General features: G+C 44.1%; 1 protein-coding gene across 1 annotated transcript in view; it reads right to left on the bottom strand.

The window, feature by feature from the left end:
* RYK (receptor like tyrosine kinase) overlaps window positions 1-26,956 on the bottom strand; it is a 184,073-nt gene that overhangs the window by 145,836 nt on the left and 11,281 nt on the right. Inside the window, exons 3-4 of the mRNA XM_068969315.1 lie at window positions 26,278-26,427; window positions 23,974-24,056 (exon numbers count right to left, since the gene is read on the bottom strand). Of these exons, the coding sequence (XP_068825416.1) occupies window positions 23,974-24,056; window positions 26,278-26,427 (233 nt within the window). The remainder of the gene's footprint in view (window positions 1-23,973; window positions 24,057-26,277; window positions 26,428-26,956) is intronic.

The following is a 26,956-nucleotide window of genomic DNA, read 5'->3' as shown; positions in this document are numbered from 1 at the left end:
CCATCGATTTCCATGTTCCCATAGGTCCCAGGAACACAAGCTCCTCCAGCCACCGTAGTTAGGTGATGAAGGAGTGTCCCCTGGGCATCAGCTGCATAAACCAGACATGTGTAAAGCTTCCCTCCTGGAGACCTAATAAAGGCTCTAAATGACAAGCTCACAGCTAATATCATACTCTACAGTAAACATTGAAATATTTACCTCTAAGATCAAGAACAGGAAATGGGTGTTCACTCTCACCACTTTTATTCAAGACAGTGTTGGAAGTCATAGGAAGAGCAATTAGGCAAGGAAAAGAGATGAGGCATCCAACTTGGAAAAGAAAAAGGAAAGCTGTCCCTATTTGCAGATTGAAAGTAAAAGTGAAGTCGCTCAGTCACGTCCGACTCTTTGCGACCCCATGAAGCCCACCAGGCTCCTCCAGCCATGGAATTTTCCAGGCAAGAGTACTGGAGTGGGTTACCATTTCCTTCTCCAGAGGATCTTCCTGACCCAGGGATCGAACCCAGGTTTCCCACACTGCGGACAGGCACTTTACTGTCTGAACCACCAGGGAAGTCATTTGCAGATTACATGATACTATGTATAGAAAATACTACTCTATCAAAAAACTGTTAAAAATAATAAACAAATTCAGTAATGTTGCAGGATACAAAATCAATACACAGAATTTGTTGTGTTTCAAACACTAACAACAAACTATCAGAAAGAGAAATTAAGAAAACAAATACATTACAATTACATTGAAAAGAATAAAATACCTGTCAATAAAATATAACCAAGGAGCTGAAAGATCCATATATTGAAAACTAGAAGACTTTAACGAAAGAAGTTGAAGAAGACACAAATAAATGAAAATATATTCCATGGTTATGGATTAGAAGAATTAATATTTTTATAGTTCAGTTTGCTTGAAACAAGGGACAGAGTTATCTCTAATCCTTCAAACCAATGAGAATCTAAGACTCAGCAACTTGGGTTTAGAATTAAACATCCAAATAAGCTTCCTTACCTCGCAGAGAGGGTTATTATCCCCTCTAAGTCTAGTTAAAAAATAAATGGAGAAGAAAATAAAAACAATAATTCAAAAATGCATATATACTCTAAGTTCATTGCAGCTTTATTACAACAGCCAAGATATGGAAACATCCTAACTGAATGGATAAAGAAGCTGTGGAATATACATAATGGCATATTATTCAGCCATAAAAAGAATGAAATTTTGTCATTTGCAGCAACAGAAAAGGCCCTGAGGGCGTTATGCTAAGTAAAATAAGTCAGAAAAGAAAACAAATACCATATGATCTCTTTTATACTGTATGCAGAATCTAAAACAAAACAGAACAAAAACAAGGTCAAAGAACAGACTGGTGGTTGCAAGATATGGTGGGGGTGTGGAGGGTAGGAGAAATAAGGGAACTCTTTTTTAAGTTTAAATAAATTGAATAAACATTAAAGAAAACAATTAAGAAACAATCCATGCTCAAACAATTGTTTTCTTTAAGTACACACCCAGGAAAAAATTATTTAATTAAAACCAAACCATAGAAAACAAATTAGAAGAAAATGGAATTAGATATTGATCAAGTTTCTGGATAGGAAATATATTTGTAAGCTTTGAATTGAAAAGAAAAAAGAAGAAACCACAATGGAAAAGACTAACACATTTGAATAAATTAAAATTTAAAGTTTCTGCACTTCAACAAAAACAATGAAAATAAAATAACCAGGATAAGAAAGCAAAAAGACCAGAAGAAGGATGATGGGGTGGAGGCTCTAAGATATAATTACCACAGCCAGAAGACTAACATCTTTGTTATATAAAGAACTCATAAAAAATGGTTTAAGAAATTAAGGCTTGAATAAGTAAATAAACCAACATCTTCAGTGACAAATCACACAAGTATAAGCACTGCTATAAACAAATGTGGCAAAAATTAGAACCTGGGGTATTCACAGAAATACAAATTAAAACAAGGAAAAAGTATGGCTTTTTCTCACCACACTAACAATATTTTATAACAATAATAATTCCTAATCTTGATGACAGTGCAAAGAACTGATATTATCATAGATAGTGTTTATCACCACATAAATCTCAGAAAACAATTTGTCAACTTGAATCAAGAGCCACAAAAAATATTTTAATACTTTGACCTAGCTATCCCACATCTGGGAATTTATCTTAGGGAAATAATCTAGCAAAGAAAAAAGCTGTTATTGGTGATGTCCACTGGGTGTTACTGACATCTCAGAAGGTTCTGGATGACCTGTCCCAGAATCCACAATGGTCCTGGTGGGTGGCGTTAGGGGACACTCTTCTCCACAAGTGTGTGCTTACATATGGCAGCTTTGGCATTTTGGTTGAAGAATGAGTAAGAGGTTCCTAGGGAGGATAAACATAAGGACCATGAGGGACAAAAGGGTTTGAGTCTCTGCCACCCTGAGACTGGCTGCCTCACTGGTTTTGACTCTGTGTGGAAGAAACAGAAAGAGAAGAATTAACAAAAGGCCATGTGAGCCCACAACATCCAAACCATGCAGCTTCAGGGCCTACATGGTCAAGTGCCACGGGCAACAAAGAGAAACATTCTCCTACCCACGCCACTCTGTCAAGGCACAGAGCTCTCAGCAGTGCTCCGCGAGGTTCCCAGCAGCAGAGGTGGTGTGAGCAGAGGACTCATGAATGGAGTGTATGAGGGCAGGGACTTCATCTGATTTTCTGCTGTATGCCCAGGAGTGTCAGGCACAGTGCCTCACCTCCAGCATGCACTCAATGTATGTTTCTGAATGAGTAGACGAATTTGAGTGGTCTTCACTCCCCTGCGGACTTTGGGACATGGGGCTAATCTGGATGAGTGGGGATGAGAGCTGAGGCTCTGCCTGAGTAGGTGGTGGCCTCCATCTGCAAGTGGGCAGTCTCAGTGCCAGTGTGGTCCCAACTATAAACATAGTGAAACTGGGAAGCTCTGATTATATTTATAGTATCGAAAAATTACAAGCAATCTAAATGTCTAACTATAAAGGATAGAATGTGCAATGAATGAAAAGTTAAGCAAACACAGTGCTGAAAGATGGCTCACAGGTACCCTCAGTTTCCTTCTTGGACACAAGGAAGACTACATTGACCAGGCCTCTCCACACCCTGCCTTGCCTTAAGATATGGTCTTTTGGCTAGAAGTGAGTGTTCTGCTGGGCTTAAGCATCTAAGATCCCACACATGACTTTTTTATTTATTTATTTTTTAATTGAAGGATAAGAGTACATCATGAGAAATGCTAAGCTGGAGGAAGCACAAGCTGGAATCAAGATTGTCGGGAGAAATATCAATAACCTCAGATATGCAGATGACACCACCCTTATGGCAGAAAGTGAAGAACTAAAGAGCCTCTTGATGAAAGTGAAAGAGGAGAGTGAAAAAGCTGGCTTCAAGCTCAACATTCAGAAAACTAAGATCATGGCATCTGGTCCCATCACTTCATGGCAAATAGATGGGGAAACAGTGGCTGGCTTTATTTTTCTGGGCTCCAAAATCACTGCAGATGGTGACTGCAGCCATGAAATTAAAAGACGCTTACTCCTTGGAAGGAAAGTTATGATCAACCTGCTGCTGCTGCTGCTAAGTCGATTCAGTCATGTTCAACTCTGTGCGACCCCATAGATGGCAGCCCACTAGGCTCCTCTGCCCCTGGGATTCTCCAGGCAAGAATACCGGAGTGGGTTCCCATTTCCTTCTCCAATGCATGAAAGTGAAAATTGAAAGTGAAATCATTCAGTCATGCCCGACTCTTTTCGACCCCATGGACTGCAGCCTACCAGGCTCCTCTGCCCATGGGATTTTCCAGGCAAGAGTACTGGAGTGGGTTGCCATTGCCTTCTCCAACCCAGACAGCATATTAAATAGCAGAGATATTACTTTGCCAACAAAGGTCCTTCTAGTCAAAGCTATGGTTTTTTCAGTAGTCATGTATGGATGTAAGAGTTGAACTACAAAGAAAGCCAAGCACCAAAGAACTGACCCTTTTGAACTGTGGTGTTGGAGAAGACTCTTGAGAGTCCCTTGGACTGCAAGGAGATCCAATCAGTCCATCCTAAAGGAGATCAGTCCTGGGTGTTCATTGGAGGGACCGATGTTGAAGCTGAAACTCCAATACTTTGGCCACCTGATGCGGAGAGCTGACTCATTGGAAAAGACCCTGATGCTGGGAAAGATTGAGGGCAGGAGGAGAAGGGGACGACAGAGGATGAGATGGTTGGATGGCATCACTGACACAATGGACATGGGTTTGGGTGGACCCGGGAGTTGGTGATGGACAGGGAGGCCTGGCGTGCTGCGGTTCACAGGGTTGCAAAGAGTCAGACACGACTGAGCAACTGAACTGAACTGAATTGCTTTACAGAACTTCATTGTTTTCTGTCAAACCTCAACATGAATCAGCCATAGGTATACATATATCCCCTCCCTTTTGAACCTCCCTCCCATCTCCCTCCCTATCCTACCCCTCTAGGTTGATACAGAGCCCCTGTTTGAGTTTCCTGAGCCATACAGCAAATTCCACAGTTCTTCATAACATTCAAGAAGAAAACCATGTGTTCAGATGGAGGGGCCATAAGGTTGAAATAGTCTCCATCCCTAAGTCACCCCGTGGCAGATAGTTGTACAAGAGTCACTCAGGTCCGTAGGGGACATGGGAGAATAAGGAATAAGCCTTTATTATTTTAAACTTTTGAGATTTGAGGGTTGATCCTGGAACACAAGCTATCCTAAACCTATCGGGCAACATAAATAGAAAGTCTCAAAACACAGTATTTAGAGAATGTAAACTTATTCTTAAATATGAACAAAGCAAGACTTTTGGATTACTGTCATGAGGTTTTGTGAGTTTTTTTGCATTTTTTCTTCTTTATTCCTAAACTTAAAAAAAATTGTTCTCTACCGACTTTAAAAGTAGTATGAGAGAAGGAAGAAGAAAGGGTGAAAGGAAGAGAAACTGGGATGCACCTGCCCTCTAGTTCCTTCCGCTCTTCTCTCTGAGCATGAGGACCCCGCGTGCTTGTTCTCAGCCCACCCAAAAACTCTAAACAGACATCTTATTTTTTGGAAGTAGAAAATGATAGCTTTATTGCTTTGCCAGGTAAAGGGGTACACAATGGGCTCCTGCCCTGGAAAACTGTGTCCCCTAAACAGACAACTTTTACCAAATGACAGTTGTGCACTGAGAACCATATAGGTTCACTTTACATTATGTCCACACAAGAGTCCGTAAAGGGGATGCTATGATGATCATTGTACAGCTGTGGAGACTGTGATTCAGGAAGGCTGTCACTTCTTCAAGTTTATATAGCTGGTTAGTGGCAGCGCCAGGATTCAAACCCAGGGCAGCCTTCCTTGTAACCAGCCTGTTTAGTTCTAAAGTTTAACCCTCTGGGATGCATGGAAAGCATGTGGTTTTTTGAAAGTTCCTTCATCTTTCTGCTTTGGAAATCCATCACACTTTTGTTCCTTATCATCCAAAGGGTAACGTGCTTTCAGTCTCTTGAACACAGCTAAACTTCTACCTAATTTTTGTATCTTAACCTGTTTATGCAGAGAAGGCAATGGCACCCCACTCCAGTACTCTTGCCTGGAAAATCCCATGGACGGAGGAGCCTGGTAGGCTGCAGTCCATGGGGTCGCTAAGAGTCGGGCACAACTGAGCAACTTCCCTTTCACTTTTCACTTTCATGCACTGGAGAAGGAAATGGCAACCCACTCCAGTGTTCTTGCCTGGAGAATCCCAGGGACAGAGGAGCCTAGAACTGAAGCGACTTAGCAGGAGCAGCAGCAGCAACCTGTTTATGAATGAGAGGGAGCAGTAGTGATGGTTTCCCATGTATGTGGTGTGGCTGCAGAGACCCCGTGTGGGACCTGTTGTGTTCGTCCCTCGCCAATGCTGGTCCTTCGAAGGAAGGACGATGTGATGATGATCACCGGACCAGGCAGAGACAAATATAACTGCTCAAGTCACAGTTACGCCTCTGTGAGCTCCTAACCCCAGGCAATTCTCTTATCCTTTCTGCGCCTCTAATTTCTCTTTGGTAAAAAGGTAGTAATTTCTGCCTTTTTGTGATGCCCACATGGAAGAGAAAGCTCTTTGAAAGGTGTCAGTGCTGAAAAAATGAAAGATGATGCTATAATTTTTTGTAGCAGATACGGGATCAGGAAATGGAGCCTGCATTACTCAGAAAAATCATCTATTTTTTCACTGCCATCTGGCCTGGTTCAAGTGCTTAGAGTTGGCTCATATTTGATCTATTCCTCTTGACTGGCTGGGGTTCATTTGAGTTTCCAGATCTCCGGGAGTTGCAGTGAGTGAGTAGAAGAATGTCTATGTCTGAACAGGCTTCTCATCCACTTTGCCTCTCTTCCCCTCGCAAGATGGTGCCTAGGGAGAGACATCTGCTTCTTACCAAATATCTGTGCTTGCTCACATTTCCTAGCCCCTCCGCAATTATATGACCAATTCTGGACAAAGGGCTGCAAGTAGAAGCGCTGGCCCTCACTTCTGGGCTGACCCACTGAAGAGCCAGTGTGGATTCCTCCATCTCTAATTCCCTGCTACAATTCAGAAGAGCCTCTATTAGTCTGGGTTCCCAGACTTGGGACTGCAGAATCCCTGCAAATTCATTTTAGACGTATATCACATGTAACGAGTAAATTTCTACTTTTTATGGCTGAGATTTTGAGGCTGTTTGCTACCAGTCCTTTTCTGGCTAATACAGACCAGAGCACCAATGACTTTCTGTGGGGAACCTGAGCCTGGGTAGGGACACAGGAAAATGTTTAGTGGCATTTGCTCTTGGCTGACAGAGGCCCTAAATCACTCCTTTTCATCCTTGACATAAAGAAAATAAAGTATATGTTTAGAAATATTACTTATTCATTAAAAATATTAAAAACATAAGTGGCAAAGAGAGATAGGGAAGGAGGGGGTAAAGGATAAAGAAAGAAAGAGAGGGAGAGAAAGGGAGGTGAGCTGAGTCAATCAGATTGCCTCAGTCTTGTGATGGCACCCTTGAGAAGTCCTGGTAAAACATGGAAGGTGTCCAAAGGGGGCCTTGAGCAAGATGAGTAAGTGGAGAAAGATTAGAGCAAGGCTGCCAAGAAAGGGAAACAAAACCAAATCCCCTTGTTTTGGGACTTTGCTGGCTGTGCTTCTTGTTCTTGGGTTTCATCATTGGCTCAACAAATATTTCTGAGTGCCCACTGAAGCCGGATACTTAGCTTGAACAAACTGCAGGGCCTGCCTTCATGGACCATGCTTTTTAGTGAGAAAAGAGAGCAAACCTATACATATACGAACTGTGGTGTGTTAGAAGATAAAGAGAAAGCAGGGAGGTGATAGAAGGTAGGGTGATTCCAGTGTTTATTTAAAGGATGGTCAGAGAAGAGATCACTGAGATAGCAAAACTTTAAGAAGGAGAAGGAGCTAGCAACAAGAAAGCCAGGGTGGCTGGGTTGGGTGGCCAAGGAGGTGGGTGGTAGAGGATGAGACACAAGGAGTATCGGGAAAGGCAGATCATGGCAAGGACTTTGCTCAGAGATGGGAAGCTCTTGGTGGATTTTGAGTGGAGGGATATAGGAGCTAACTTGCATCTTAAAAGGATGACTCTAGTTGCTAAATGGGTAGGGTTGCCAGATTTAGCAAATAAAACTTCATGATGTCCAGTTAAATTTGTGTTTCAGATTAATGAATATTTTTAGTAGCAGTGTATCCCATATAATATTTGTGACATATTTATACTAAAAAAATTATTTTTTCGTTTATCTGAAGTGCAAATTTAGCTCAGTGTCCTAAATTCTATCTGGCAATCCTATACATGGAGAAAGATTTAGTGCACAAAGGTTAAGGTAGGAATATCAGCTAGGGATATCGCAAGAAACCAGGTGAGATGAGAATGCTTCATACTGGGGAGGGGGTTGGTAGGGAGGGAGAAGTAGTTGGTTGGATTCTGGGTGTACGAGATCCCTGTGTATGCTCACTCCCTCTTTCTCTCAGACCTTCTGTGTGAGCTAGTTGGATTCATTTTGCAACCAAAAACGGAAGAAAAGTGGTGGTGGTGGTCATTGGGAGGATGTGACTGGGGGCCTTTTGGCAGAGGGGAAGGATGTGGGTTTAACCAAGAGTTTCATATAGTTTTAGAGAAACCACGAGAATAGAATCAGTCATTCGAAGGTGGAAATGAGCCAAAGGCCTGGCGATGGCCTTGACCATGCTCTGCCTCTCCCTTCTCAGGGATGTGCAGTCTGCCCCTGGGGAGGTGGAAAAACACTTGGGCTAAGACACCTCCTCTTTGGACCCCTCCCTTTTGCTTGATGCCAGCAGGCGTCTCTTGGCTGGAGGGAGAGTAGGAGAAAGCCTGTGGGGGAATGGTGACTTCTCACTGGATCTTTGTATTCAGATCTTTTCTTCTGAGTCAATATGTTGAGGACACCCTTGAAGATAGTGTGCTTTGCTTAGTCACTCAGTCGTGTCTGACTCTTTGCGACCCCATAGACTGTAGCCCGCCAGGCTCCTCTGTCCATGGGGATTCTCCAGGCAAGAATACTGGAGTGGGTTGCTATGCCCTCCTCCAGGATCTTCCCAACCCAGGGATCAAACCCAGGTCTCCCACATTACAGGTGGATTCTTTACCATCTGAGCCACATGTCCTTAGAGGACAGGGGCAATGCTTTATATTGGGTTGGTGGAAAAGTTTGTTAGTTTTTCCATAACATCATGTTAAGGAAAAAGTTGTTAACACATTAGTTATTAGTTAATGTTAGCACTGTGAAGAAAGCTGAGTGCCGAAGAATTGATGCTTTTGAACTGTGGTGTTGGAGAAGACTCTTGAGAGTCCCTTGGACTGCAAGGAGATCCAACCAGTCTATTCTAAAGATCAGCCCTGGGTGTTCTTTGGAAGGAATGATGCTAAAGCTGAAACTCCAGGACTTTGGCCACCTCATGAGAAGAGTTGACTCATTGGAAAAGACTCTGATGCTGGGAGGGATTGGGGGCAGGAGGAGAAGGGGACGACCGAGGATGAGATGGCTGGATGGCATCACCGACTCGATGGACATGAGTCTGAGTGAACTCCGGGAGATGGTGATGGACAGGGAGGCCTGGTGTGCTGCGATTCGTGGGGTCACAAATAGTCGGACACGACTGAGCGACTGAACTGAACTGAATGTTAGCACATTAACATTAGTTAATGTTAACACATTAGTTAACACATCTAAAACTCTAAAATTTGTCAGAGTTTTTCCATATCTTAAGATGATGGAAAAATCCAATAGATGGCAGGAGCTAGAGGGGGAGAAGAGAGCCCCTGGGATGTGCCTAAGTGTTTCGCTTGCAACAAGGCAGATCCAGACGTTATCACCTCCTCTCATGGGGAGGAACTGGCACACAAAGGTATGGTGACCTCCTCAGGGTCAGTCTGCAGGGCTTTCTGACTTCCCAGCATCATTACAGGTCTAGTTCAACAGAAATCACTCCAGTGCTAATGAGCTGAGAGCCTGACAGGAGATAAGTCAGCTGTGCAGTTTTCATTCTAGTAAGCATTTAAGACTAAGTGTTTGGTCAAAAGAGAGCCACGTAAACATAATTCTCACCAGCTGGCTTCCCTCCTGGCCTGCCTCCCACCTCATTCTTTCCATTGTTTAACTTGAGTGTATTGAATATATTCTCCATGCCAGATTCTATGCCAGGTCCCCATGGTAACACACTGGTGAACAAAAACTGTGAAACAGAGGTTTCAAGGAAGAGGATAGTTAATTTCAGGCCAAGGGACATAGTCCCATGAGGGAAGTTTGTGCACATGCGCTGTGGCAGCAGGCAGTGTGGATAAAACCAGGGGTGAAAGAAGGCTGGAGGGGAGACCGGCAGATACCAGCACGCGGTGTGAGATTGTCTGGCAGGTCATGGATAAGAGCTTTAAATGTTTTTTTTCGCCACACTACGTGGCACGTGGGATTTAGTTTTCTGACCATGGATCAGACCCTCGCCCCCTGCATTGGAAACACCTAGTCTTAACTACTGAGATTAAAGGACTTGAAATTTTATCCCAGGAACCAGGAGATGCCACGGAAGTACTATATGCAAGACTGTGACATTTTGAAAAGATAAAACACTAATGTTTGTCACTAGGAGATTAGTCAGACCAATTAAGAAACAGTCATACGGTGAATCCCAGGTGTCTGTTCAAAAGAATGAACAGCAGCAAAAAAAAGGCAAGCAAAAAGCCCCAAATGCCCACAAAACCCCCTACTGTGGCCAGCTGGTTATATGGGCCCACTGAGTGAGCACTGGGGTGGCTGAGAAAAGAGGCTGATCTCCATAGATCATGTGTCGTTCACCTGATTGAAAAGAAACAAAGAACGGATCAAGAATGAATGCAGAGTGCTGCAAACTTCCGGTCCAGGCTTCCTCCCTCCAGTCAGTGTGCAGACCATGTCTGGAGCTGAACCCCCTGATACGTGTGCTCACGGATGTGCAGCTCCCCATCTTTGCCAACATGCTGCGTGGCCGTCAACAACCCCAAGAAGCAGGAATGAAAGTGGCGCTTTCTCTGCCCCTGGGTTCCAGGACATAGTCTGAAGCAACGTGGAGGGTGTGAGGGGCCTTCACACTTCATCCCTTTTACCCATCACAACGTACAAAGCAACTACACCTGGATTTTTCCAAACAACTTTTATTTCCTCAAAGTCTTCCTTAACCCTATGGAACAAGAAGCTCCCACTGAATAGGGCCCAGTATAAGGGCTACTTTCTTTCCTACTCTCTCTCCCCAGTATAAAAATACAGATTTTTTGTGGTCCCCCCAAAAAGAATGAATGCAAACTAACAGCAAGATCTCTATGAACATTGTTAAATATATTCATATAGTACAGAACAGTGCTGCCTGTATTCTATCGTTGGTGTAGGAAATACAAGACGTAGAAACAGTTGATTCTTGTTACTTATAGTAGTTATGTTCTATAAAGTTGCCACAAACACTGAATTAACAGATACTGAACTAGGGTTCCCAGGGGAAATGCAGGGTTAGGTTCCTGTAAGCTCTGCTCACAATATTTTCATCAACTGATGAACACATACATAACTTTACTGCTTCTGTTTAAAGACATTTTATGTAATTTGTATTTTTGATTCATTTTCATTGAGCTTGTAGCCAACAGCATTAGAACTCATGCCTGAACCAAGCTCATCTAAGAGCACCTGTATCTTCTCTGGAAGGAACATCAAAGTTCTCTTGTGTGCCCAGGAGTGCTAGACAGCTCTTCAGCACTAAGATTGGAGGCAGTTTTATGCAACAAATTGTCAACAAAAAGCACAAAATTTTGCGAAACATGGCACTAAATAGAGTGCAAAGAGGACACTTATTTACAGGCTGAGAGCTGAAGCAGGGAGGCAGGGGATTGCTTTGTTTGACCTTAGCTGGGAACTCGCATGTTGGACGACACAGATTTGTCCCTGCTCTGCACGTCTGCATATGACTGTGACAGTGCCTGAAGTGTCGATTTGGGTCTCCAAATAAAGTTTAGTGAGTAAAAGAATTTGCAAATACTTGAACCCACAAATATGAATATAAAGTGGTTTAGGAGAAATAATCTCAAATGTAGACATAAATTGCAAAAATAAAAATACAATAAAAATATTCATTAATGCTTTACCCAAATTCACCTATTGTTAATGATTACTCCATGTTCTTTATCATGTATGCCCTGCTTCCCCTTCTTATGTACACTTATCAACTACAGTAAATTTAACACAAATACAGTGCTTTTATCTAATCTACCATTCTCTTAATTCTTGAACATATCCACAGCCTTTCTTCGTTTTGTGATTTTGATGCTCTGTGACTGCCACTTAAAAAGACAAAATATTCTTCATTTGTCTGATGCTTCCTCATAGTTAGAGGCAGGTTACGCACTCTCCTACCCAGGAATGCTACATAGGGGGTGATGGACAATATATTTGCTCTAAAACACATGGTATGTCTATCGAACCTGGAGAAGGGAATGGCAACCCTCTCCAGTATTCTTGCCTGGAGAACCCATGGACAGAGGAGCTTGGCGGGCCACAGTCCATGGGGTTGCAAGAGTCGGACACGACTGAAGCAGCTTAACACACTTTACACACATGTCTATGGAAGGAAGCTAAAGAAACTGGTGACAAGGATTGTCTTTGGAGAAGACAACCGGGAATCAAAAGGAGAGAAGTGGGGAGGAGAGTGATTTTTCACTATGTGTCCTTATATACCTTCTGAATTGTGTTCTAGGCATATGTAGAACCTATTCAGAAGCTAAATTTTAAAAAATTCAATAAAGTGGGTGGGTCTGGTATGATTACCCCATCTTCCAAATGGAGAAACTGCCTCAAAGAGGATAAAGTGAAGGTGTAAGTTGTTCAGTCGTGTCTCTTTGCCAGGCCAGAATACTGGAGTGGTTAGCTGTTCCCTTCTTCAGGGGATCTTCCCAGCCCAGGGATCAAACCCAGGTCTCCCACATTACAGGCGGCTTCTTTACTAGCTGAGCCACCAGGGAAGCCCCAAAGAGGATACAGGACCAGCAGGAAGGCTCCAAGACAAGTGCTATGTCTGGTGTCATTCAAACTGCTCCTTTGATATGCAGATGGGCAGGTTACAACACCGGAGGGGCCAATGAGGGTGGGGAGTCAGGGAAGCCTTCCTGGGGGGAGATAATAAGCTGAGTATAGAAAGGTGAGAAGTTAGCCAGGTGACCAGGGTTACAGGATGAGGGGTGGAGTGAGGGAAGAGGAGCAGGAAGGAGTGTATTTCAGACAGAAAATGTCTTGGGCCCAGGGTAGCAGGCTTGCATAAGTGCACATGCCCTTCAGATCTGCAAAGATGAGGGTCTTCCTTGGCAGTGCCACCCTACCGTGCAGGGGGAAGCCTGGGCTTCCTCTAACACTGTATCAGCTCTCCACGTGGAATGGCCTCCTCTCAGTCTGGGTGTTCAGTCTGTTTGGAGCTGAACTCCCTCATGTGGCTGGTTTCTAGTCTTTTGGAACACTCACTGTCCTGCCCTTCCTCTCCTCAAGATGCTGTCTGGGAATTTGGGTAAATAAGGGTCCTTATTATAACCACTGAAGTTTAGGGAGGCCCTCAACACACCAGGTCCTCTGGATCTCTGCTACTCTCTTTGAGGAGAGGGGCATCGGCTCCTGGCAGTTGACATGGAGTTGAGACCAAGCCATATGACAACCAGGGCTAATGTGCTCCATGGCAGCTCTGGAATTTGCAGGACCCAGTGCCCCCTTGTTCAAAAATCTAGAATAAAAGTACTACTACAGGACTTCCCTGGTGGTGCAGTGGATAAGAATCCATCTGCCAATACAGGGGACTGGGGTTCCGTCCCTAGTACGGGAAGGTTCCACATGCCTCAGAGCAATTAAACCCATGCACCACAATTATTAAGCCCGAGCACTTAAAGCCTGTGTTCCACAATGAGGAGAAAGCCGGCACAGAGCAACAAAGACCCAGCACAACCAAAAATAAACAGGTAAAAGAAAAAAATTTCAAAGTACCACCAGAGGTACTAAAATATCATTTTTCCTTTCTTCTGCAACCTCTCTCTCAATTCATCATGGTGTTTTTAATTCAATATTTACTGTCATATTTATGTAAAAAAATTAAAATTTTATACCATTACTATGAATTTTACCATTCATCTTCAAATTGTACAAGGCCAGTTTTAAATTAAAAATTTAAGAGCATTTAACTCATATACAAGAATCACAGAAATTATGCAGCTTATATTTCATAGATCATGCATGCACTTGTATTTTACTCATAACACAGTGAAAATGTTGCATAAAACCAACATTTTAATTTTACATCTTGGTATGCTCACATGGTACCAACATTCTCTACCTTCACCTTAATGATAATTAAAGGACTAAACATCAGATGAACTCTGCGTTACCCTATCATTTATCTGTCATCATTTTCAAAGTGAGTGACTAACTGATACAGGGAAGTAACACAAGTCAGAAAGGATATGGGTAGGTTCCTTGGTTTCTTGTGTTTCCTAAAATACCACTGCCTTCTTTCTGCATTTGAAGCAAGTTCTAATTCCAATGGAAAGCATGGCCTTTCAGGGCTGTGGGCTCCCACTCACTCAGTCACAGATTGTAACAACCTTATCTGTACTCACTTTGAGTCTTGCTAAAAGCTTGCATGTTGTGAGTCCTGGCACATGTGCAAATGGAAGACACACATAGTAAACATCAGCCTTTGTCCTACTGGACTTCACTCACAAAGCACAAGTTCAAAGGTAGAATTAATTACGAATTCAAAATAGGACTACAGAGCATTAAATTAATGCTTTCATGGAGGTCCTTCCGAGTGCATGTCAGAATCCAAGGTAAGTGCGTCGTTGAAGCTATGTGGCAGGCATTTTCTATGTTGTGTGAGAACGAGGGCTGCAGCGGGCGATGGCACGTTACACTAGTCTCCTCTGCTCGTGGACATTTTCCTTGGTCCCATTGGATTGCGTTTACAAAACCTAAGCTCAAAGAGAACATGAGTTAGATTTTAAAACAGTAACAGTCCACCATCTTGTTAAACTGAGTATGGGCCCTTCTGAGTGCAGGGTCCCCCGAGGGTGGGGAGGGCTGCCCGCTTCTGCTTCCCTCCTCCTGCCTGACGGATGTGGGATATAATGGCAGGGCTTCAGCAGCCACCGTGGCCATGAGAGCTGTGCCCAGGACTGATGGTGAGGAAAGATCAGGTGGATCTGGAATTTCACACTTTACCAGCCTGAATAGCCAAACTCAATGCTTGTATATGAGAGAATAAATCAAGTGTTCTAAGATACTGTTAAATTGTGTTTTTAATCTACTATGTTACTATTCAGTTGCTCAGTCATGTCTGACTCTTTGTGACCTCATGGACTGCCCAACACCAGGCTTCATTCCGTTCAGTTCAGTTCAGTCACTCAGTCCTGTCTGACTCTTTGCAACCCTATGTACTGCAGCATGCCAGTCTTCGTCGATCACCAACTCCCGGACCTTGCTAAAACTCATGTCTATTGAGCCGTTGATCCCATCCAACCATCTCATCCTCTGTGATCCCCTTCTCCTCCTGCCTTCAATCTTTCCCAGCATCTGGCTTCCTTGACCTTCACTATCTCCCTGAGTTTGCTCAAACTCATGTACATTGAGTTGATGATGCCATCCAACAATCTCATCCTCTGTTGCCCTCTTCTCCTCTTGCCCTCAGTCTTTCTCAGCATCAGGGTCTTTTCCAATGAGTTAACTCTTTGCATTGGGTGCCACAGTATTGGAGCTTCAGCTTCAGCATCAATCCTTCCAGTGAATATTCAGGGTTGATTTCCTTTAGGATTAACTGGTTTCATCTCCTTGCTATCCAAGGGACTCTCCAGCACCACAGTATGAAAGCATCAATTATTTGGCACTCAACCTTCCTTATGGTCCAACTCTCACATCCATACATGATTACTGGAAAAGCCATAGCTTTGGCTATACGGACCTCTGTTGGCAAAGTAATGTCTCTGCTTTTTAATACAAAGTTAAGGTTTAAAAGTCAAGATTTTTCTTCCAAGGAGCAAGTGTCTTTTAATTTCATGGCTGCAGTCACCATCCGCAGTGATTTTGGAGCCCAAGAAAATAAAATCTGTCACTGTTTCCATTTTTTCCCCATCTATTTGCCATGAAGCGATGGGACCAGATGCCATGATCTTAGTTTTCTGAATGTTGAATTTTAAGCCAGCTTTTTCACTTTGTTCTTTAACCTTCATCAAGACGCTCTTTAGTTCCTCTTTGCTTTCTGCCATTAGGGTGATGTTATCTGCATATTGAGGTTATTGATATTTCTACCTGCAATCTTGATTCCAGCTTGTGCTTCATCCAGCCCAGCATTTCACATGATGTACTCTGCAGAGAAGTTAAATAAGTGTGGTGACCATAAACAGCCTTGACATACTCCTTTGCCAATTTGGAATCAGTCTGTTGTTCCGTGTCTGGTTCTAACTGTTGCTTCTTGACCTGCATACAGGTTTCTTAGGAGGCAGGTCAGGTGGTCTGGCATTCCCATCTCTCTAAGAATTTTCCACAGTTTAAGCTGCTTTAAACCAAACCTAATCCTATCTAATACAGCACCCTTGTGTTCCGGCACCTGTTGGGATACAGGAATTTCTGAATCCTTCAAGCCACTTGGAGGCCAAGGGGAGCCAGAGAAAAAACTTCTAGGTCAAATACCTAGCTCCCTACAGTTGTGAGTGCTGTCACTTTCTGGGCCAATCTGAATTGCCCTTCTGGGGGATTTATCTTAGTCCAGGGTTTGACAAACTATTAATGTATGGCTCAGGGGCTGTCCAGTTAACTTGTAAATTAAAGTGTTATGGCAACACAGCCATGCACATTAGTGTAGCCTATGGCTGCTTCTGAGCTGTAACGCCAAGCTGAATAGTTTTGAGATGGTTCTATTCACTGGAGAGCTTCCCTGGTAGCTCAGCTGGTAAAATGTCTGCCTGCAATGCAGGAGCCCCAGTTCAAGTCCTGGGTTGGGAAGATCCCCTGGAGAAGGGATAGGCTACCCACTCCAGTATTCATGGGCTTCCCTGGTGGCTCAGAAAGAGTCCACCTGCAATGCGGGAGACCAGGGTTCGATCCCTGGGTTGGGAAGATCCCCTGGAGGAGGACATGGCAACCCACTCCAGTATTCTGGCCTGGAGAATCCCCATGCACAGAAGAGCCTGGTGGGCTACAGTCCATGGGGTCATGAAGAGTCAGACATGACTGAGCGACTCAGCACAGCTACTCACTGGAACCTTTAGGGAAGAGTTTGCTAACTCCTATCTTAAAAAATTTCACTAAGAACACCACTAATTCCCCCAACTCATCTACCCTTGTGGCCTTCACCACCTGCTTTCACCACCTTCATCTTCCTTTTTATTCTTATACTCCTTCAGGCTCAGGGATATGCTGGTAAATGTCTCACAACAAGCCTCTCTAGGAGGTAAAAATGCATAGAGTTAGCCATATCTTTGGTGTAAATATCATACCATGGCTGATTCAAGCTAACAACATGATGCCAGTGACAGCTGGGAGGAGATGAAGACAATCTGCTCTGGGGAAGTTAAAACACCTCCAGTACAGCCCTGAAGCCACTTCCTTTACATCTGGCCAGGGCTCTTTAACAGAATCCCTAAACCCTAATCAACCAGCCCTGGCTTTGATACACTAATTGCAGCTAAAGGAATTTAGGGAATTTAGCTCCCTGGCTTTCAGCAAAGTAAAATTTCCCCTTTACTTTGTCAAGTTTTCTGTTCTGTTCATTTCATTCTATGTTTTGTCTACAGAGTGAATCTAAGATATTAAACCCCACATAAATACCGTTATTACAACAAGTAATTCTGATGTTACAATTGTGTAAATATTATTTGCTAGAGAGTCAAGTTGCATGACTGGAGCTCTAAAGAAGAAAATAACCTTCAGTTTCTAAACATCTGTAGGTCAAAGAAGAATGTTCCAGAGATCCAATTCCAAAACGAGTGTCTGTTTATTTTTTCTTTGTTTATATTTCTGCTAACATGCAGCTTCTATTTTTAAAATCTCGCTTACTGTTTTTTTGAATTATTTTGTTTTAGTGGGACATTTTCTTGAGTGATATTTTTCATTGGCTGTTCTTTAATGTTACCTTTTCTGACTCCTTGGATTTCAGAAAATGTCTTTATTTTTATCTTTCCTTTTGGTGGTTATTTTTGGTTGGCTGTAGAGTTCCAGATTCAAATTAATTTTCTTTCAAAACCTGATGCAAAATTTGATGTCAGACTTAATCTCATTTTCATATGTAACTTTTTTTTTTTCTCTTTCTGGAAGAGTATGTGATTTTTCTCCTTACACTTTATGTTCTGAAATTTTACTCAAGTGCAATTAAACATGTTATTTCTTTATTCATCTTCATTGGCACTTAGTGGGACCCTTAAAAAACACACACACAAATCCAAAACAAAACATTTATTTGGTTTAGTACCAAAATATATTATGAGGAAAAAGGATGGCAATAATAGCAACATGAAGATAATTCCAGTTAACACTTATTTATTTATTTTTAAAAATTTGGCTATACTGGGTCTTTGTTGAGGTACATAGGCTCAGTAGTTGCCATATGTGGGCTTAGTTGCCCTGTGGTATGTGAGATCTTAGTTTCTTGATCAGGGATCAAACCCACATCCCCTGTATTGGAAAGTGGATTTTTAACCACTGGGCCACCAGGGAAGTCCGCAGTTAACATTTTTTAAAAGCATAAAATAATAAAATGCCATGCAAAAAGCGAAACAGTTCTGTACTGTATAAAAATGAAAGGTACAGCCCTCTTTGGGCTTCCCAGGAGGCATTAGTGGTAAAGAACCCAACTGCCAATACAGGAGACAAAAGACGTAGGTTCAGTTCCTGGGTTGGGAAGATCCCTTGGGGGAGGGCATGACAACTCCCTCCAGTTGTCTTTTTGCCTGGAGAATCCCATGGACAGGGGAACCTGGAAGGCTACAGTACATGGGGTTGCAAAGAGTTGGACGTGACTGACATGACTTAGCGTGTACGCACAGCCTTTTTCAGGCCTCACCTGCAGCCCCTCTCTCCTTTTTCCTTGGTTCATTGAGTACATCCTTCCAGGAAAAAATATTTCTACTGATGAATAGAATACACTTTTGAAAAGTACTCAACACACACACTTAACACAATTAGCTCTCCCTCACTTCACTCCCTCAGGGATCTAACTGTGATAAGGAAGAACAAATCTGACTCCATATTGGATCTGTTTTTTTAAATCTTTGTATTCTACTGCTTTCCCTACAAGTTAAGAATGTTGCCTATAGCCTGAAACATACAGGATTGCCCGTCCTCAAGGCTCTGACTTTCAAAGCTATAACATGTTTCCATTCGTAGAGAGATAAAAAGCTGCAGAACATAAAATAATATTTCTTTTGTTGCAGGTTTACAGAAACATCATGACTTGACTTAGGCAGACAGCAACAGGAACAAACGATTCCAGCAGCAAGGAGTTTGCAACAACCAACCGTACCTCCTCCCCCTTTTAAAATAAAGTGAAGTGAAAGTGAAACTGTCTGTCTCTTTGTGATCCCATGGATTATATATATATAGTCTCCAGGCCAGAATACTGGAGTGGGTAGCGTTCCCTTCTCCAGGGGATCTTCCCAACCCATGGATCGAACCCAGGTCTCCCACATTGCAGGCGGATTCTTTACCAGCTGAGCTATCAGGGAAGCTCTTTTAATAGAAAAGAAATTTGAATTCTAACTTGAGTAAGATGGTCATTTGGGATAGTAGTCCACCATCTTTTCAGTCTGCTGGCTTTCTGGAAAGTCACTATTCCTTGCCCCAACAACTTCTGTATTTATTGACCTGTCGTGAAGTGAAGAGTAGGAGCTTGGACTCGCTAACATAGCCAGTACCTTGTTGACGAACATTTAGATAATCTCAAGTTTTATGTCTATATACACAATGCTATAATAAACACTGGATGACTATAGATATCTTGACATTCTTTAATGACTATATGCAAGGGATAAATTCTTAGTAGTGATATTGCTGGCATAATGAATATGGACATTTTATTTTTTGATCCCTTTTTTTTTTCTTTTGGTGCCAATTTGCCCTGTAAAAACTTTGCACATTTCATTCTCAAGAACAGGTTATCAGAGTGTTTCATTCTTTGCTAGCTTAATAGTAGGTATTATCAAGCTCTCTGAGTACTGCCAGTCTGGATAGGTGACAACATCTTTGCTTTCACACGAGTTTCTGCGGCTGAATGTATGGCTTAGCATCATTTCCTGTCTTTATTGGCCCTCTGAATTTCTTTGTCCTGGCTCCGTATCTATGTTCTTGGCTTCAGGTGACCTGTGTCCTTTGCCTCGAGAAAAAAGTCTTCTGTTACTTCTCCAGTTGTCTCCTCTCTCCTATGTCCTCTGCCTTTTCCCCTGGGTACAGACATCTACATTCGTCCTTGTGGCATTTTATTTTTATCTCACATTTTCCAACTGTTGGTCTTTTCACTCTGCCTTCAAGAAAATGTTTTTCACCATTATCTCGTCAACATTCAGCTTGCTCTTTAAAAAAAATGTATAAACAAAATGTGGTTTATCCAGTTTATAGATAGCACTGTCTTGCAATTTCTTATTCCTGATACCCTTTCCTAAACATTTTAGCAATGTTTTTTTTTGGTATGTACCTCTGTATTTTTTAACTCTTTGTATTTCTCAATCCAGACATTTACCTTGATTCCTACCATGGAAGATGAAGAGTTAGCCCTACTACCATCTCCCTGTCCACACTGCCATTCTCTCCATCCTGCTGCAATAGTTGTGCCTGACTTTTGGTTAATATATTAGTTACTTTTTGAGATAAATATGTGAGTGTATTTCATGGCTGAGTTAAAGTGTCCATTATTATTATGTTTCTTTTGTTGCTCCCCCTGGAATTAATAACTACCTTAAAAATCTTTTTTGACCTTAGTTTTATATGCATCTTCAATTAATGAATTTTATTTTCAGCTGCACTGGATCCTTATTACTATGCACAGGTTTTCTCTAGTTGTGGTGAGTGGAGGCTACTCTCGAGTTGCAGTAAGCAGGCTTCTCATTGCAGTGGCTTCTCTTGCTGTGGAGGTTGGACTCTGGAGAACAGGCTCAGCAGTTGTGGAGCAGGGGCTTAATGGCCCTGTGGCATCTTCCCAGACCAGGGGTTGAACCTGTGTTCCCTGCATTGGCAGGCAGATTCTCAACCACTGGAGCACCAGGGAAGCCCTACATTCATCTCATTTATTCATCAAATTTATTTTTAGTTTAAGGATAATTACAGTATTGTGTTGGTTTCTGCCATAAAATCAACATGGATCAACCATAGGTATACATATGTCATTTTCCTCTTGAGTCGCCCTCCCACCACATCCCACCCCTCTAGGTTGTCACAGAGCACTCATAGAGCTCTCTGAGCCTACATACATCTTTAACTAAAGCCTTCTAAACCCTCCAAAAAAAAAAAAAAAAAAACCACTGCAAATGCCTTCTGAATTTGGAAGAGCCCTTTTCCATGGAATGGCTCCTTCCTTTGTTTCTCTCCCTCTTGAGGTTTGAGAACAGAACCAGGTAAGACAGGATCAGGGCTCTCGGGGAGGAATGAAAGTCAGGAAAGAAACAGATTCCTGGTTTTTCTTCCTGGGGCCTAGGAAAGGGAAAACAGATCTACAGCAATCTGGAACTGGAGCTTCAGGGGTCAGCTGTCTGAACTCAAAGTGTCTCTATAGACATGGCATTTTCAATGGTGGCTGGTTCCTGATCCATCTCCCACACCAGCCAATGCCCAAGCTGAATAGCTGCGCTGGACCTTTACAGGAGGGCTTGTAACCCTATAGCAGTGTCAGTTTTTCATATTAGCTCCAGCAAGGTTGCATTTATCTAAGAATGGTATGTTGAGGGTAGAGGGGTATGTGATGAGTCATGCTTGGTGGAGGCAGATGTGGAACAAAGGCAGCCCTTAATGTCTCCAATTGGGCAAATGGGATGGGACAAGTGGAGCAGAGAGAGAGAGAGAAGAGACCAAATCATGATGAGGGGGAAGTTTAACCTGGACAGAAACACTTCTCTGACCACGCACCTTCCTTTCTTACCCCTGCTCAGCACAGAACAGGTGTTTAGTAAGTAATATAAATCCTAAGCAATGTGAGCTCAGGGTACCTCTCAAGGCTGTTGGCATGTTAGAGGTCTGTAATTTGGAGGCAGGATGGGGAGCACAGTAACAAGCGGCCCATGCATTTTGATAGAATTTTATTCAATGAGTTGTAGGAGGACCAAGAGGGGCCCAGAAGGGCTCACGAGAACTTGGCAGATCTCTTTTGTGACACCAGCCCCTCCTTCTTTCTCCATCAGCAAACTCTTCTTTCTGCAAGTGGGGAGGGGGACTCTCAGAAGTTGCTAGTTTGAACAGAACCAAATTTTAACTGAATGCAACCCCAGAGATGAGGTAGGGGTAATCGACAGACTGCACCTCAGAATTTCCCCCGGCTTCATCTGGACTGTGCAGGCCCCAGCACTTTCCAAAAATGCTGGGCGGTGACACACTTCTGGCAGGGCACCTGAGCAGAGAAGTCTTTACTCTGCCTGGTCTGGCTTTGTGCACTTTACAAGATTCTGTCCTGATGGATGCAGGGAATGCAGCCATTAGTCCCCAGACCACCAGTCTAGACTGACCCACTAACATCCCTGTTGTTTGGCCCTGATCTCTATCTGAAAGTGTCCTGTGTCTCGTCCTGTGTCCTGGCTCATTTTGATAACCTTGCCCAGCACATACTAAGTGATCAATAAGTAATTGCTGTGTGACTCAATAATCCTCATCCTCTCTCAGAGCTGAGCTTACAGTGTGATTAGAGGAATAGCTGACACTGCCTTCCCCTTTGTCAGCACTGCTCCCCCCGGGAAGGAATTCTGAGCATCTTCCAGAGCTCTCTGCCTTTCTACTGCAGCTGGGCTTGCACAAACACACACACACACACAGAGACTGATGCTCACCATCACTGCCCAGAACAGTCACTGCTCATTTGTGTCTCTTAGCACAGAAACACAAGAGTTCTTGCTCATGGTTTCCCATCTCCCTCCAGGCTTCCCCCAGAGATATTTTCCAAGTGTTTTTAAATGTCTGGAGGCATTCACATCAATCAGTGATATTACAGCACGGTTCTTCCTATGTGTTCAGTATTTTTCTCTACTTTTCACTCAGCATCTCATTTACTCCTAGCAACAACTCCAATACTCAGAGAAGTTAATTTGCCTGGGATCACACAGAGGAGCACAGAGAAGGAGCCAGGTCTTCCCTGCTCGTGTCTGTGCAATTAACTACACCACAATACTTGAACACCACAGCGGAGGTTCAGCAAGTGTTAACAGCAGGAAGTATGCTGAGGTTCTGAGGCACTCGTGTCCCAACCACCAGGGGCCGCTGTTTCCCCGTGCTCCGGTCAGGAACCCGGCCGCAGTTCCCGACTCACCCAGTTTGTCCTCTACAGAACACACACCGGGCTTGGACTTGTGAACCCAAGGGCGTCCCCCAGACTCTAGGAGACTAGCCCTCAGCACAGCCTTCAGGCTGCACGCAACCCAGGTAGACAAAGGGAGCGACGTGGAGGTTAACCATTGCGGACGGTACAGCAGATGTCCGAACTGGAGAATGTGATGTCCCTGCTGCTGCTGCTGCTAAGTCGCTTCAGTCGTGTCCGACCCTGTGCGACCCCATAGACGGCAGCCCACCAGGCTCCCCCGTCCTTGCAGTTTCTTGCCAGTGGTTTCGAGGGGTGTGGCTAGTGTCAGGTTCCCTTTCAGAGAGAGGAAGGTTGGCTTTCAGAGATGTGGGCCCCTGGGGTGGGAGAATCCACAGTTAGACCCCTGGTCTCCAAATTGGGGTATGCACGGTGATCTGTTGGAGGTCCAGGGAGAAAACACTAGTTTATGTATTTATTTATCCTTTTAATCTAAAAGGAAGAATGTAGTTTCACTAACATTTGATATCCAAATTGGTGGTGGCTCTCTCACTTGGATGGATGTCAAATAGCCCTGTGTCAGCAAAGCATGTGTGACAGAGGTTATGTGTCCCTGTTAGGCTGAACTTATAGAGTGTATTATGCACTTGACCAAAGTCTTTACAGTATGGACAAGTAGCTTTTAATAATTCCCTACAAAGAAACCAGAGTCTGAAGGTACAAGTGACCCAGAGAAAGAGAAATGATTGAGCTGTCACTCAACTCCTTGTATGAGCTCTTAGAAGTATATGACATAAAAACAAGGACAAACCATTCAGATCTGACAAAACATCATTCTCCCAAACCCAAACCTGTCAAAACCATTTGAAATGATACCCATTAATATTTATAGGGAGCTCTGCTATAATAGCAAACATACCTGGGCCTTGATGTCACGAGTATTAGGGATGGGAGTACAGCCATATGGCATATCAAGGGTGCAAGCAAAAGCATGTTTGGAAGCTGAGGACCAGATCAAAAGAGCCTAGAGATCCCCGGTGTGTGCCACTTGCCAACAGTGCCACATTCGTGGCCTCACAGTTCTCAGAGTTCGCTGTGGACCAAAGGGCTAAGCACTGGGTTTTGTGAAGACTGTTACTGACATTGCTTAAGACCAGTCATTGGAATGATGACACTTTGGGGTTTGGTTCAAATTCCTGCTGAGGCATTTCAAATCAGGTGGGTTTTGTTTGTTCTTGGTCTGCTTCGCGAGTGCCCAATTCCTGTAACAGAAGGAGGAGGAAGGGGAAAGGGGAGCCTTCTGTGGGTGACCCTCTTCTGGGCTCACTGGAGTAGGCCTACTTTCTGGGACACCGTGCACAGTGGAGAGGCTTCCCCCTCAGTCCCAGTCCACATGTACTTCCTTTCCAAGGCATAAGATTACAAAAATATCAAGGGATTTGTCCAAATCTTGACATAGGGAGAGTTCATTCTAAGTGGACTCACCGCGAATAGATGCATGGTCACCGGTATCAGTTCTTATCCGAGTGCAGTCCAGGAACTTCCATGGGGGTCCAGTGGTTAAGAATCTGCCTTGCAATGCAGAGAATACGGGTTCGATCTCTGGTCAGAGAACTAAGATCCCACATGCTGTGGAGAAACCAAGCCCATGTGCCACAGCTAAGACCCAACGCAGCCAAGTGCAATTCAAGCACTGATGGCATCAGGACTCTTTAGGATGATTTGGAAACGTGCAGATCCAGTGTCCCTCCTGAGGCCTCCTGACTCAGAATCTGTGAGTGGGCTGAAAAAAAAAAAACATTTAAAATATACCCTCATCCCCACTCCCACCAACTGATGATTCTAAAGCACACTCATATTTTAAAAACTTTACTCCCCATAATAAAATTTTCAAAAACTGTAGTTTTCCAAAGGACTTATGATCTGAATTCATTTTTCTCAATATGGGATAGGTAGGACCTGGTAGCCTTCTGTTGATTTTAAGCCCAAGGGTGGAGTGGAATGAGGCTCAGAGGAGGTCAGTCACTCACCTAAGTGTACAGGATGGGAGCTGCCCGGTTCTGCTGCACACATTAAACTCACGGTGGAAGGGAGTGAGATGACAGTCCACACATCAGTGAAGGGGATGCTGGCTTCAAGTAACTCCATGGGAAGCAGAAAATTCTGGGGGCAAATTCAGTCCTAAAACCATATCCCATTACAGGTCCAGACGGGAATACAAAGTCACTCATCTTTAGAAAGTGACCTCAGAACTCAAGCTTTAAAGTCTGGCCGATCTAACCATGTGACCAGCAAAGTCCATGGAGATTCTTTAGCAAAATGTAGCACAACGCATGATGGCCTCACAATACTGAGTCTAGAGTAGAGGCAAGAATTAGAGCTCCCTCTTCTGGCAGAGCCTCCCTCCAACCCCTTCACCTCCCCACCATCCACCCCTTCTACCTCCCACTCCCACGAAGAAGGCCCTCCTGCCCATGCTCTGCCCAGCCTTCCTCTGCCTTGCTGCTCGTCACATTGCACTGTACTGGCCGGATTGACATCACTCTCCCCCAGTGGACGGTAAGTCTCCTGGGGTAGGTCCTGAGTCAGTGTGTGAAGTGAATAGACTCATCACTGGGTCTTCTCCTGCGTCCTTCATGAATACTTCAAGCTCCTCACACTCCACCGAGACAGAGCTCTGGCACTGCCATTCAAGGAACCACTGGGGTGTTGTGACAGTCTGGAATGTCCATTTTCTGCGTCGGGGGAAGAGGCAGACCTAGAGCTAGGGCTGCCATCTCAAACCAGAGCTGCAGGGCCACCGGCCACCTTGTCTACCACTGTGGGCCTCCCTCCTGGCCAGGGACAAAGGGACCACAATGTTTTCTTCCCTTGAGAGGCTGAGAAAACAACTGAGCAAGGTAAGCCAGCTCTCAAGGTCAAGGTAAGCTAGCAATCAAGGCCAAGCTCCAATCCAGTGCCCCTGCTGCCCTGCCCTTTCTTACAGCTGAGGTGTTGGCCAATGAGAGTTTGGTTTCTGCTTTCCCGTCTTTCCTGGCAACATTCACAACCCCCTCTGACGGTGAGCAATGCAAGTTCCAGGCATGCTTTCTTTCATTACTGGCTGCTCAGATGTCACTTTAACCACAGGGTGAGTGCCTAACCGGTAATGGGCTGATAAACATGCAAATTTCCATATGCAAGCAACGTGAGGGCGCAGCTTCTTTCCCACTAGGAAGGATACCTGCAACAAGCTGAGAAAGTGGGGTGTGAGCCCACGCCTTCCTGGCGGTGTCCACCATTCCATTGACCAGGTATCTGGGGAAACAAGCTGCCTGTCCCCTCACGCAGGAGTGAGTAAACAGCTCCTCTTCTTCAAGACCCTGGAGGGTGACTTAAACATGTATAGCCCAGTCTTGGTTATGGGTACAAGCCCTTTTTTGCTAACCTGTTTCAGTGGTGTTTTGAGGTTAGTGCAGTTTGTGTGTGTGTTGTGTTTCTACACCATCGTGGAAACCCTCAGCCCAGTGGCGTTCCACTTTCTTGGGGCCTCGGCTCCCAGGGATCCTTCCTCTGAGGCAGTGGTGCTTTTTCCAGTAGAGGCCAAGGCTCAGGCCCATTTTCTCACAGCTTTTGACTTAGGGCCACATTTTCTTTCCCCAAGCCCTCAGTGGAGCAGTGGGAGGTGACTCGGCAGGGGCGAGGCCATTCGTCTTGGTCTCTGGCCCTGATGGTGCCAGTTGGGCCAGCTGGGAGGAGACCGCGCACGAGGGTGGGAAATTCCCACAGAGGCACCCATCAGAGGCAGGTCAAGACGGGCTCCCTGGGGACAGGATGGGAAGCCAGGAGAGGAAGCCACCCTGGAGTTAGGATTTTGTGAAGGCCTGGGGAGCCATTCCTTTTTTTCTGATTTGACTGGCAGC

This window comes from Capricornis sumatraensis, chromosome 1, assembly GCF_032405125.1.
Source record: "Capricornis sumatraensis isolate serow.1 chromosome 1, serow.2, whole genome shotgun sequence".
NCBI classification, from domain to species: domain Eukaryota; kingdom Metazoa; phylum Chordata; class Mammalia; order Artiodactyla; family Bovidae; genus Capricornis; species Capricornis sumatraensis.
Note: the sequence above shows the minus strand (reverse complement) of the source record. Positions and strands in the feature narration are given on the sequence as shown.